General features: G+C 36.8%; 1 protein-coding gene across 1 annotated transcript; it reads left to right on the top strand.

Moving 5' to 3' along the window:
• Positions 1–4272: 4272 nt before the first annotated feature.
• Positions 4273–9739, top strand: LOC131933705 (elongation of very long chain fatty acids protein 7-like; the record flags this gene model as incomplete). The annotated part of the gene is made up of 5 exons (XM_059290337.1): positions 4273–4288; positions 7674–7717; positions 8337–8451; positions 8907–9034; positions 9503–9739. Coding segments are annotated over 5 exons (540 nt in total), but the record flags the coding sequence as incomplete, so codon positions are not given.
• Positions 9740–11151: the final 1412 nt, after the last annotated feature.

The following is an 11151-nucleotide window of genomic DNA, read 5'->3' as shown; positions in this document are numbered from 1 at the left end:
GAAAAGAATCAAAGAGTCAGCCATTCCAATCGTTTTGTAACAAATCATTATCTTAAAATGGCACAATTCTACCAGCCTAGATAAATGTATCAATTATAAATCTGTTTTTTTTTCTGCAATTCTTTGATGATGAAGGTATAAGCAAGGTATATTAATATTCATTAAACAATTTTTTTTTTTAAAATCACCTTTTACACAAATTCTAATTATGTCTGAAAATTATTTACATTTAGTTCTTTAACATTCATTACGTCCCTTGATAAATTAGGAAAACAAAATTACTTCCCTTTATAAAAAAACATTACATCGGGAGGGAAAAATGTACCTTTTATTACTTTGTTTAGGTGTTGGGAATTTTTTTTTAACATAATTAGCGGTGATTGATCAAGTGAAACCTGGTAGGTATTTTAAACTGCCTTTTATTTATTTTATACACTGAACGTACTGTTTTCTTATTATTACTTTTAATCAAAAGACAGTTGAAGTAACAAAAGACATTTTTGTTCGGGAACGGGAATTCTCGCTGTGTATTTTTTTTTTGCGCATTCGTTTTGCATGTCCTTTTTTGCGCACAAACGTCAACGCGAGCAACCGGAATATCCACAGTGAACGGTAATTGTGAGTATTGTACTACGAATTGACCAACACAGCCACCTGAAGGTCAGACTACACCTGTGCACAATATGAACCTAACCACCACATTGCTATTTGAGTTACAACGCCTGCTTCCACCCCCTCTACACCTAACCACCACATTGCTATTTCAGTTACAACGCCTGCTTCCACCCCCTTTTACTCCTAACCAACACATTGCTATTTCAGTTACAACGCCTGCTTCCACCCCCTCTACACCTAACCACAACATTGCTATTTCAGTTACAACGCCTGCTTCCACCCCCTTTTACTCCTAACCAACACATTGCTATTTCAGTTACAACGCCTGCTTCCACCCCCTTTTACTCCTAACCAACACATTGCTATTTGAGTTACAACGCCTGCTTCCACCCCCCTCTACACCTAACCAACACATTGCTATTTGAGTTACAACGCCTGCTTCCACCCCCTCTACACCTAACCACCACATTGCTATTTCAGTTACAACGCCTGCTTCCACCCCCCTCTACACCTAACCAACACATTGCTATTTGAGTTACAACGCCTGCTTCCACCCCCTTTTACTCCTAACCAACACATTGCTATTTGAGTTACAACGCCTGCTTCCACCCCCCTCTACACCTAACCAACACATTGCTATTTGAGTTACAACGCCTGCTTCCACCCCCCTCTACACCTAACCAACACATTGCTATTTCAGTTACAACGCCTACTTCCACCCCCTCTACACCTAACCAACACATTGCTATTTGAGTTACAACGCCTGCTTCCACCCCCTCCTACACCCAACCAACACAGCATTTTCATTTCTCACCTCCCTGTGAATCGATACATGCATCAAACATGGTTTAATTAACAGTCGTCTTTGGCCTTCCGGCTAATAATTTTTGCTAAGTTGGCTGTTGAACACGTCATGTTTTATGCAAAACACTGTCTATTCGTTTTACATAACAATCCAGTGCATACAAAGTCAGCCATCCTACACCATCTTATAGGTCTGTTGTCACTAGCTTTCGCTGTTTCTCTCTCAGGTTTACCTCCAAACATATTTTACGTGCATATATATATATATATATATATATATATATATATATATATATATATATATATATATATATATATATATATATATTTCGTAAAATAAGTTTTATTGTGTTATGTCTTGGCGTCTTCTGCAGGTCTATCTACTGCAAATAGGAGGCAGTGATAAGGAACCAACATGGAATTGCTCGACCAATTTATCGCCTATTATGACGAGATAATGAAGTATAGAGGTAGGTGATTTAGAGAGCGCCGTTACGTAAGGTAAATTGTGTTTTTTGTGTAACTTAGGGTAGGGTGGTGTGAGTGACTAACATGACGTCATTTGTAGAGAGGTACCAGAATAAAAGAAAAATAATTATATAAAAGGCATAGCTGGGTCTTTAATTATAGATGGAGCAGAGTTTATCTAGTTGTGTAGCCACGTAATTTAACGTTGCGTCCTGTTGCGGAAGTGACGTCAGTGATGTGTGAAATTGTGGCAGAGTAGTAGAAAGTATCAAAATAGCCATGGGATTTGAACCTTTTTTGATCGCATTTATAACCAAAGGCTCTACTAATGCGCAGGACTCCTTCCTTCCCATTCATAAACAACGTTTCGTGTGTTAAAATAAGAATATTTTTTGTCACTTTTAATTACATTAGCTCTTAATCATTTCATTATTTAAAAAAAAATTAAAACGTCAAAATAAACAGGTATTAAGGTTAGGTACCATTATACAATAATGAGGTGTTTTAAATTCTCGAATATTACATTTAGACATATTTCTAGCACAAATTTTTATATTCTGCGATACGTTTTATCAGGCTAATTTTGTATCTATAGCGCATGGAAATTTAGACATATCTCTTGAACCGTTTCTTATGTTGTTTTTTTCCATTTTATCTGCTTACATTGGTAGCTATATCACAAGATCTTTTTCTAGAACAATTTCTTATGTTCTGCTTCGCATTTTATCCGGCAACTTTTGTATCTATATCACAAGATCTTTTTCTAGAACAATTTCTTATGTTCTGTTTCGCATTTTACCCGGCAACTTTTGTAGCTATATCACAAGATCTTTTTCTAGAACAATTTCTTGTGTTCTGCTATACGTTTTAGCCGGCAACTTTTGTATGTACATCACTAAAAAAAAAATTTTCCCCAGAGCCACTGTGTGATGGCTACCCACTACTCGACTCACCAGCGGGGGTCCTAGCCTTGTCCGTCCTCTACTTACTCGTGGTATGGCAAGGTCCCAAATGGATGGAACACCGCAAGCCCATCAATTTGAAAATCCCAATTTTTATATACAATATTTTTATGGTCATTAATGCATCGATCATTACTTTTGGGGTAAGTTGTTAGGTTTTTTTTTACGAAAATATACTAAGGTTTACATTGCTATCTTTTGATTATTTTTTTCATATTTTCTTACGTAGCTTCGAAGACACTAGAACATGCATTTTTTAAAGGCTTTTGCGTGTTCAGTAGGCCTATATGTGTCTGTGTGTGAAGCTCGGGAAATCTTGGAATCTAAATTTAACCCACTTCCCATTGTCCGATTGAGCTGAAATTTGGCACAGAGATAAATCTTGGATGACCAGTAAAAGAATATCGAATTTTTATCTCATTAGTTAGACAATTAGTAAGGGTGCACAAAACTCTTTTTTTTTACTTTACTGCATTGTTTTCATATGTGATTGTGTGTGTTCTTTGTGAATATAATAAAAGCCTTTTCACTTAATACTGTTATTTTTTATGTGAGATTTATTTTCTATTAGATCAACTTTCGTTCGTCAATAATCAGTTATCTCCCTTTAGCTTCTGGGTTTATCAATATAAAATAACTAGGCATGCTGCCCAGCTTCGCTTAGGCTTTCGAAAACATTGAGAATTTGCATGCTTAATTAATTCGCCCGAGGGTCGGTCTACGACCTCAAGAGTTATGAAGAGGTTTAATCCGTGGACATTTTTTTTCGATTTATAGCTCATATAAGGTACCGGTCAGTCGAGGTCAGTTTTGACCCCCTCATCGTAGACTTTTCGGCCAACCGGCCCCCGTGTTCTGTCGCCCCAAGGCAAGATCCTGCCAAATTTGAAGCGCCTGCGGCGCCGGGAAGTGCCCTATCGGACACCCGACAATCTAGATCTAGATTCCTAAAAGAATTTTTTTTTAAGTTTAGCCCGAGCATAATAAAAATAAATACATTAACCAAGTTGACTTGGTGTGTCTCGAACCCGCACCACCTGCGTGGTTTAATGTACACTAACATCTATTTAGGCAGATGACGTCAATAGTTAATGTATAAGCAATAGTGACGTCACAGTTTTATGCGTTCTTTTTCACATATATTAATGCTTTTCCGGTTGCATAAATAATACTGTTTCTCTACATTCGAATACGCCTTAAATTTTTATTTTTCTTCTTTAAATAAAATTGTGGTTATACATTTAAAACATCTAACATATTATTTTCAACAAAAGTCCGTAAAAAATTCTCGATATATCGCTGCCGATTCTGACGTGATGTCCGGCGAAAATTTTTTGCGGACAGAGAAAGAGAGAGAGAGAGAGAGAGATGTGCGCACATTGGGCTTTTATAAAATAACTAGGCATGCTGCCCAGCTTCGCTTAGGCTTTCGAAAACATTGAGAATTTGAATGCTTAATTAATTCGCCCGAGGGTCGGTCTACGACCTCAAGAGTTATGAAGAGGTTCCTCCATGGACATTTTTTTTCGATTTATAGCTCATATAAGGTACCGGTCAGTCGAGGTCAGTTTTGACCCCCTCATCGTAGACTTTTCGGCCAACCGGCCCCCGTGCTCTGTCGCCCCAAGGCAAGATCCTGCCAAATTTGAAGCGTCTGCGGCGCCGGGAAGTGCCTAAACCGGACACCCGACAATCTAGATCTAGATCTAGAATCCTAATTGAATTTTTTTTTTAAGTTTAGTCCGAGCAAAACAAAAAAAAAATAAATTAACCAAGTTGACTTGGTGGGTCTCGAACCCGCACCACCTGCGTGGTTTATAGTACACTAACATCTCCGCTATTTAGGCACTTTATAAAATACAGAGAATGAAAGACGTATTTTAAAATCGTAACTAACGCGAATATGCCTATTCTTTCAAATTAATTTTTTTATCCCAAATTAGCCAGTTCCAAACAAAGATTTTGTATAAATAAATGTTATGAGTTTAGGCCGGAAAAATTGTATTGTATACATTTCATAGTATACGTAGATCTAAATCAAATTTGAATGAAATAGTTCATTTCTTTTTTATTCTAAACACGGCAGATGACGTCATTAGTAAGCAATAGTGTCGTCACAGTTTTATACGTTCTTTTACACATCTATTAATGCTTTTCCGGTTGCATAAATAATACTGTTTCTCTACATTCGAATACGCCTTTATTTTATATTTTTCTTCTTTAAATAAAATTGTGGTTATACATTTAAAACATCTAACATATTATTTTCAACAAAAGTCCGTATAAAGTTCTCCATATATCGCTGCCGTTTCTGACGTGATGTCCGGCGAAAATTTTTTGCGGACAGAGAGAGAGAGAGAGAGAGAGATGTGCGAACGTGGCCCATTATAGATTTAGATTAAATTTTTTATCCCAAATTAGCCAGTTCCAAACAAAGATTTTGTATAAAATAAATAAGTCTTGAAATAGTTTAGTCCTAATATAGAAATTTATTTTTGGAATTGATTTTAGAGAAGTTAGAGTCTAAATCTAGATCTTAGCGTCTACGTCTAGATCTAGTTATTGCGTAGATTTAGATTTAGTCTAGATCTATAATCTCTAGATCTAGAATCCAAATACATAAAATAAATTTTATGAGTTTAGGCCGGAAAAATTGTATTGTATACATTTCATAGTGTACGTAGATCTAAATCAAATTTGAATGAAATAGTTCATTTCTTTGTATTCTAAACACGGCAGATGACGTCATTAGTTAATGTATAAGCAATAGTTACGTCACAGTTTTATGCGTTCTTTTTCACATTTATTAATGCTTTTTCGGTTGCATAAATAATACTGTTTCTCTACATTCGAATACGCCTTTAATTTTTATTTTTCTTCTTTAAATAAAATTGTGGTTATACATTTAAAACATCTAACATATTATTTTCAACAAAAGTCCGTATAATGTTCTCCATATATCGCTGCCGTTTCTGACGTGATGTCCGGCGAAAATTTTTTGCGGACAGAGAGAGAGAGAGAGAGAGAGAAGAGCGCACATGGCGTTTTATATATTAGGATTATTTTGTACTATTTTTCAAAGATAATTATGTTCTTAGATTTTGATGTCATGTGTTGACATAGGTAATTAAAAAATATTCATTGTAATCTGTTTATATAGTAATAAAAACAATGGTTTAGTTTGCTAATGAGAAGAAAATCTTTATAGATCACTTAAAAACTTGATGTAATGTTTTGACATGTAGTAATAATAAGCTGACTGCTTCAATTGAGATAATTTAGAACTAGGTTTCTTGTGGTGAAAAAAAACTATTATCAGCTTCTACTGAGGAGATATTTTTCTAACCACAGGGTATCTACTCCATCATCAAATTGGGCGGTTTCAAGGTCTTCTGTGAGAACTCCAACAACACGCGAACTATATCGGACGAGGATGTGGTGAGTTATGTCCCTTATCTTTGAGCATCTTTGTTTCTTGAGTATCGTCAAAATATTTTTGTTCTGTCCATTTCCTTTAGTGTCTTCACAATACCACATAATCCATACCATCAGTTGTATCGTTTTTATCGGTTGTCAAAATAGATTTAGAATCGTTTATAATCCTAGTATCTTCAGATAGTTTCATATATTATTCCTTATCGAACAACCTTGGGGTAACACACATTTTTGCACCGTCAAATATTATTGTATTAGTATATTTTTCTGCCTGTGTGAGGCGAAAAGCATTTGTAGCTATGGTTATTGCCAACGGTATAAGAATCCACGGTTTTTTTCTGTAAAATAAACGGACAAATCAACTGCCAGTTAAAGTAAAGATAATCCAGAGAAAATGGCAACGGAATGGCCACACACTCAGGAAGCCTGTATCCAGCATAACAAGACAGGCCCTCACCTGGAATCCACAGGGCAGGAGGAGGAGAGGCAGACCAAGAAAGACCTGGAGACGTGACCTGGAAGAAGACACCAAGAAGATCGGACACACCTGGGGACAGATGGAGAGACTAGTCCAGGACAGAGGCGTCTGGAAAGCTCTTGTCAGCGGCCTATGTCCCAGGAGGGGCGACAGGCAAACCTAACCTAAACCAGAGGCGTAGCGACCCTTCTCGGAGACAAACTTTCAATTTTCGATTTGCACCTCCCCCCCCCCTCTAACTTTCGATTTGCACCCCCCCCCCCCCTCAAACTTTCAATTTGCATCTATTGAAACACTATTTAACACTCGAATTAATCACTTAAATAAGTGGAAATATCATTTTTCTCTGTATATTTTGCTACTTTTTGCCTTGGTGTCACCCGGTGCGGTCCGCACCCCCCGCCCCCCCCCCCTCGCTACGCCTCTGACCTAGCCTAAACATGAATTTTTATGTATAGGCCTATACGACAGCTAACCGTATCCTGGGCTTGAGACTGTATGAAATCCTGAGTCCACTCAGCTAAAATGGATACCTGATTTACGTTAGGGAATTAAACGCGGTCGGGCATTGTGCTAGCCACACTATCTACTTTATCTGCTCCTTGTGTCTTGGTTAAAAACGAGAAACGATTTTGATGATTTACCCTGTGAAATGTTTAGTTAAAATGTGTAATAACGTTTCTATTATTCGAAACATTAATGAACAATTTATTTTTCCCCACAGATATTTTACGTAAGTAAATGAATTTATGTTAAAATTTAAATTTAGACATATTACGTTTAAAGATCATACTTAAAACACAACATGAAGCTGATGTGTTAGTCTTTTAATGACATTAGGATATCAAATACTAGTATAAATTGATTGCAGAACTTAATTACAATTTTATAATTTCAGTACGTGAACTTGGGCTGGTTGTTCTGTATATCAAAGTATATCGAGTTTCTTGACACAGTAGGTTTAGCTTTTACTTTCAATAGTTTTACTTTTAATATGGTAGTATAATTGAACTCTTGAGTATTACTTAATCATTGATTGTGTATTCAATAGAATGGTTAGTTAAAGTCTTGTAAAACTCATTCAATAACATTTTGTTGGAAGTTTGGGTGTTAGAAATTATTTACGGTTGTTTAAAATAAATTAAAACTGTCGCTTATTCATTATTAGGTCGGTAAGTCAAAAATTATAGAAAATTTTGGAAAGTTATAAAAGAATTTTCTAAAAACTTGAAAATTTTGAAACGGAAGAAAATTCCACAAAATATTCGAACACTCGACTTTATGGAAACATATGCCAGTTCGCCCAGCTATTATAAGTACCTAGCAGGAATTGGAGCTATATAAAGGGCGATATTTAAAAGAAAGACGAAAAATAATGTCGGTAGTCATGGCAATTTAAACAGGTAAAACTCACCCCACCAGCTCATGGTTGATAAATTCGAAAAAAGTTCAAACCTTCTGGCAGAGAAGACTCGATCCCTTCAAACACTAAAAATTGAGAACGAAAAAGAAGACCATACCAGTAAGTTATACCATCCGTTATGGATTTTGAACAGTCTAAAACTATACCCCAGGTGTTCTTCATTCTACGCAAGAAACACAACCAGGTGACCTTCTTGCACGTGTACCACCACACCTCCATGGCCCTCATCACCTGGATTGGGCTCAAGTTTTTCTCCGGGGGCAACAGTGAGTACTCACGTTTAATCACACTAAGCGGTTGACTCGCGCATTGTTTTTGTGAGGTCAATAACAGTTGTGCTTCGAGGCGTGCCTTACATAGAACTCGATGGTGCGCGGACATTTGACCACAGGTGCTTTGACCATAGTGGGTTTGACCACAACGGAGCTGAGACTATAGGGGCTTTGATTATAGGGGCTTTGGCCATAGCGGAGCTTTGACAATCATAGGGGTTTTGACCACAGGTGTTTCCTCAGCAGAGGATCAAACCCCCTATGGTCAAACCCCCTATGGTCAAACCCCCTATGGTCAAACCCCCTATGGTCAAACCCCCTACCGTCAAACCCCCTATGGTCAAACCCCCTATGGTCAAACCCCCTATGGTCAAACTCCCTATGGTCAAAGCACCTGTGGTCGGTTAGAGTTAAGTTACAATACTATAGAAAACGTCTTGTGTCCCCAGATGTAGCATACGGCATAGTCAACAGCTTTGTCCACGTCATCATGTACTCGTACTACGCTCTGTCTGCCCTGGGTCCAGAGATGAGAAAGTATCTGTGGTGGAAGAAGTATCTTACCAAACTACAGATAGTAAGTCAGGACAGTATGGGTCGTTTGTTGTATAAGGACAGTATGGGTCGTTTGTTGTATAAGGACAGTATGGGTCGTTTGTTGTATCAGGACAGTATGGGTCGGTTGTTGTATAAGGACAGTATGGGTCGTTTGTTGTATTAGGACAGTATAGGTCGTTTGTTAAAATATCAGGACTGTATGGTTCGTTTGTTATATCAGAACAATATGGGTCGTTCGTTATGTCAAGACTTTTTTTTAATTTTTATGATTTTTAAAAACTTTCCCGTGCCTTCAAAAGCTTTTTATAATGTGTTGTTGTATTTTTTGTTCTATTTATTTTTACTTTAAATAAACCAACCAATTTTTCTAAATGGCCCACAACTACTTTTGTAGTTTTTTTTTAATTTAAAAAAAAATATCATCGTTTTCAAACTGGTTCACAACTATTGTATTTGTCTTGATTTTGAAATGTTTTCGTCTCACTAGGGCCAGTTTGTCGTGCTGCTCATTTACGCTGCTTGGAATGAAATGTTCGGATGTCCGTTTTCTAGAATATTCGTGAACATCTGCATAGTCTACATCCTCACCATCCTCCTTCTCTTCATCAACTTCTACATCAGGGCCTACCTCTCCTCCAACAGGCAAGCCAGAGAGGATGCCGCGCAAAAACTGCGCGATGAAGGGGAGAACAACACAAATGGTGCAGTTAAAAAAGTGAACTGATTCCGGCTGATGTTGCAAACATTAGAACTTTCAAAGAATGGCTGTTCTAGCTCAAATTGAATTTTTATTTAAATTACAAATAGGTCTCAGCAAAAGAAAAAAATATGTTGTCATCTATAGACGTAGTAGTATTGATTACTAATTAGAATTGAAAGACATTTATTTAGAAGAACGTTTTTTGCGATAACAGATAAAATTCTATCGTTTAATAATAAATTGATGTCTCCCATATTTAAATGTTTGTGTTTGTTCAAAGAAACAGCATTTACACGCTGTTTGCAGGGGCAGAACTACAGTGCCGCCAGACCCCGCAATGCGCGGGGGTCGTTTAGGGGTCCACAGTCGACCATAATCAATTTATTTAGAGTTTTAAAAAAAATGTTCTTGCATTTTTGACTTGATGGTTGTTTTGTCAAAAGAATACTGCAGCTGCTGTTGGCTTACCTTGTATAGACACCATCCCGAGTACTCTTTCTCCTACAATCTAACACACGCTCTAGTCGGGAAAATTCTTTTAAAAATAAATGAAAGTCCATCGCGCGAGAGGCCGCTAGATATTAAGTAAAACGACTTTTGCTTCTTTATAGCATCTATTATTATGGACCACAATCCATTGTGATTTTATAATGTAAAATGTTCGTTTTTTGTATTGGTAGAACTACTATTCTGTACTATTTCGGCTTTATGTACGTTTACTTCTTTTCGTTTGACGAATAAAAACGGTAGTAAACGTGTATAATTTGAATTCTCTCCCTTGTGTGTTTCACAATAGGCTTTACGAAAACTAGTTGAGACCATCACAACTTCGGTAAAATTTGGGAAGTTTTTGAGTACTCATAGACCTAATATTTGTTTAAAATGTGTAGTTGAGCGCCCCGAGATCCTCATTAGCTAACTAAGCACCAGGGGTCCGCTTATTGGGTGTCCTGCACAGGGGGGGGGGGGGGGATAGTTGTACTACTTGAATCATCAGTCTCGCTGCATTAGGGGCCTACGCCGTGGCGCCTTTGACACCAAGGCCATCTTTCACCATCAGCGTAAACCGGGGCGTATTTGTGGTAGTGTATACCAACTAGCGCCCCAACAACTAAGACTTGATAGTGGTTTTGTAAAAAACAAAGACAGATCTATTATAGTAGTGATGTTCTACAGTAGCTAACAAACACTGTTGTGTTAATATATATATATATATATATATATATATATATATATATATATATATATATATATATATATATATATATATATATATATATATATATATATATATATATATATATATGCATGAGTTGTAGTGTGAAAGATAGGCAAACGTTCAAACCAGTTTCATGAATTATTTCCCTTATTTAAATAGTCAAATATATGTGCTCTTCATCACCTTTTAATTTGGAAACTAAAAAGCTCTTAATTAT

This window comes from Physella acuta, unplaced genomic scaffold (genome assembly GCF_028476545.2).
Source record: "Physella acuta isolate Inbredline_101_S28 unplaced genomic scaffold, ASM2847654v3 ptg002602l, whole genome shotgun sequence".
Taxonomy (NCBI): Eukaryota; Metazoa; Mollusca; class Gastropoda; family Physidae; genus Physella; species Physella acuta.
Note: the sequence above shows the minus strand (reverse complement) of the source record. Positions and strands in the feature narration are given on the sequence as shown.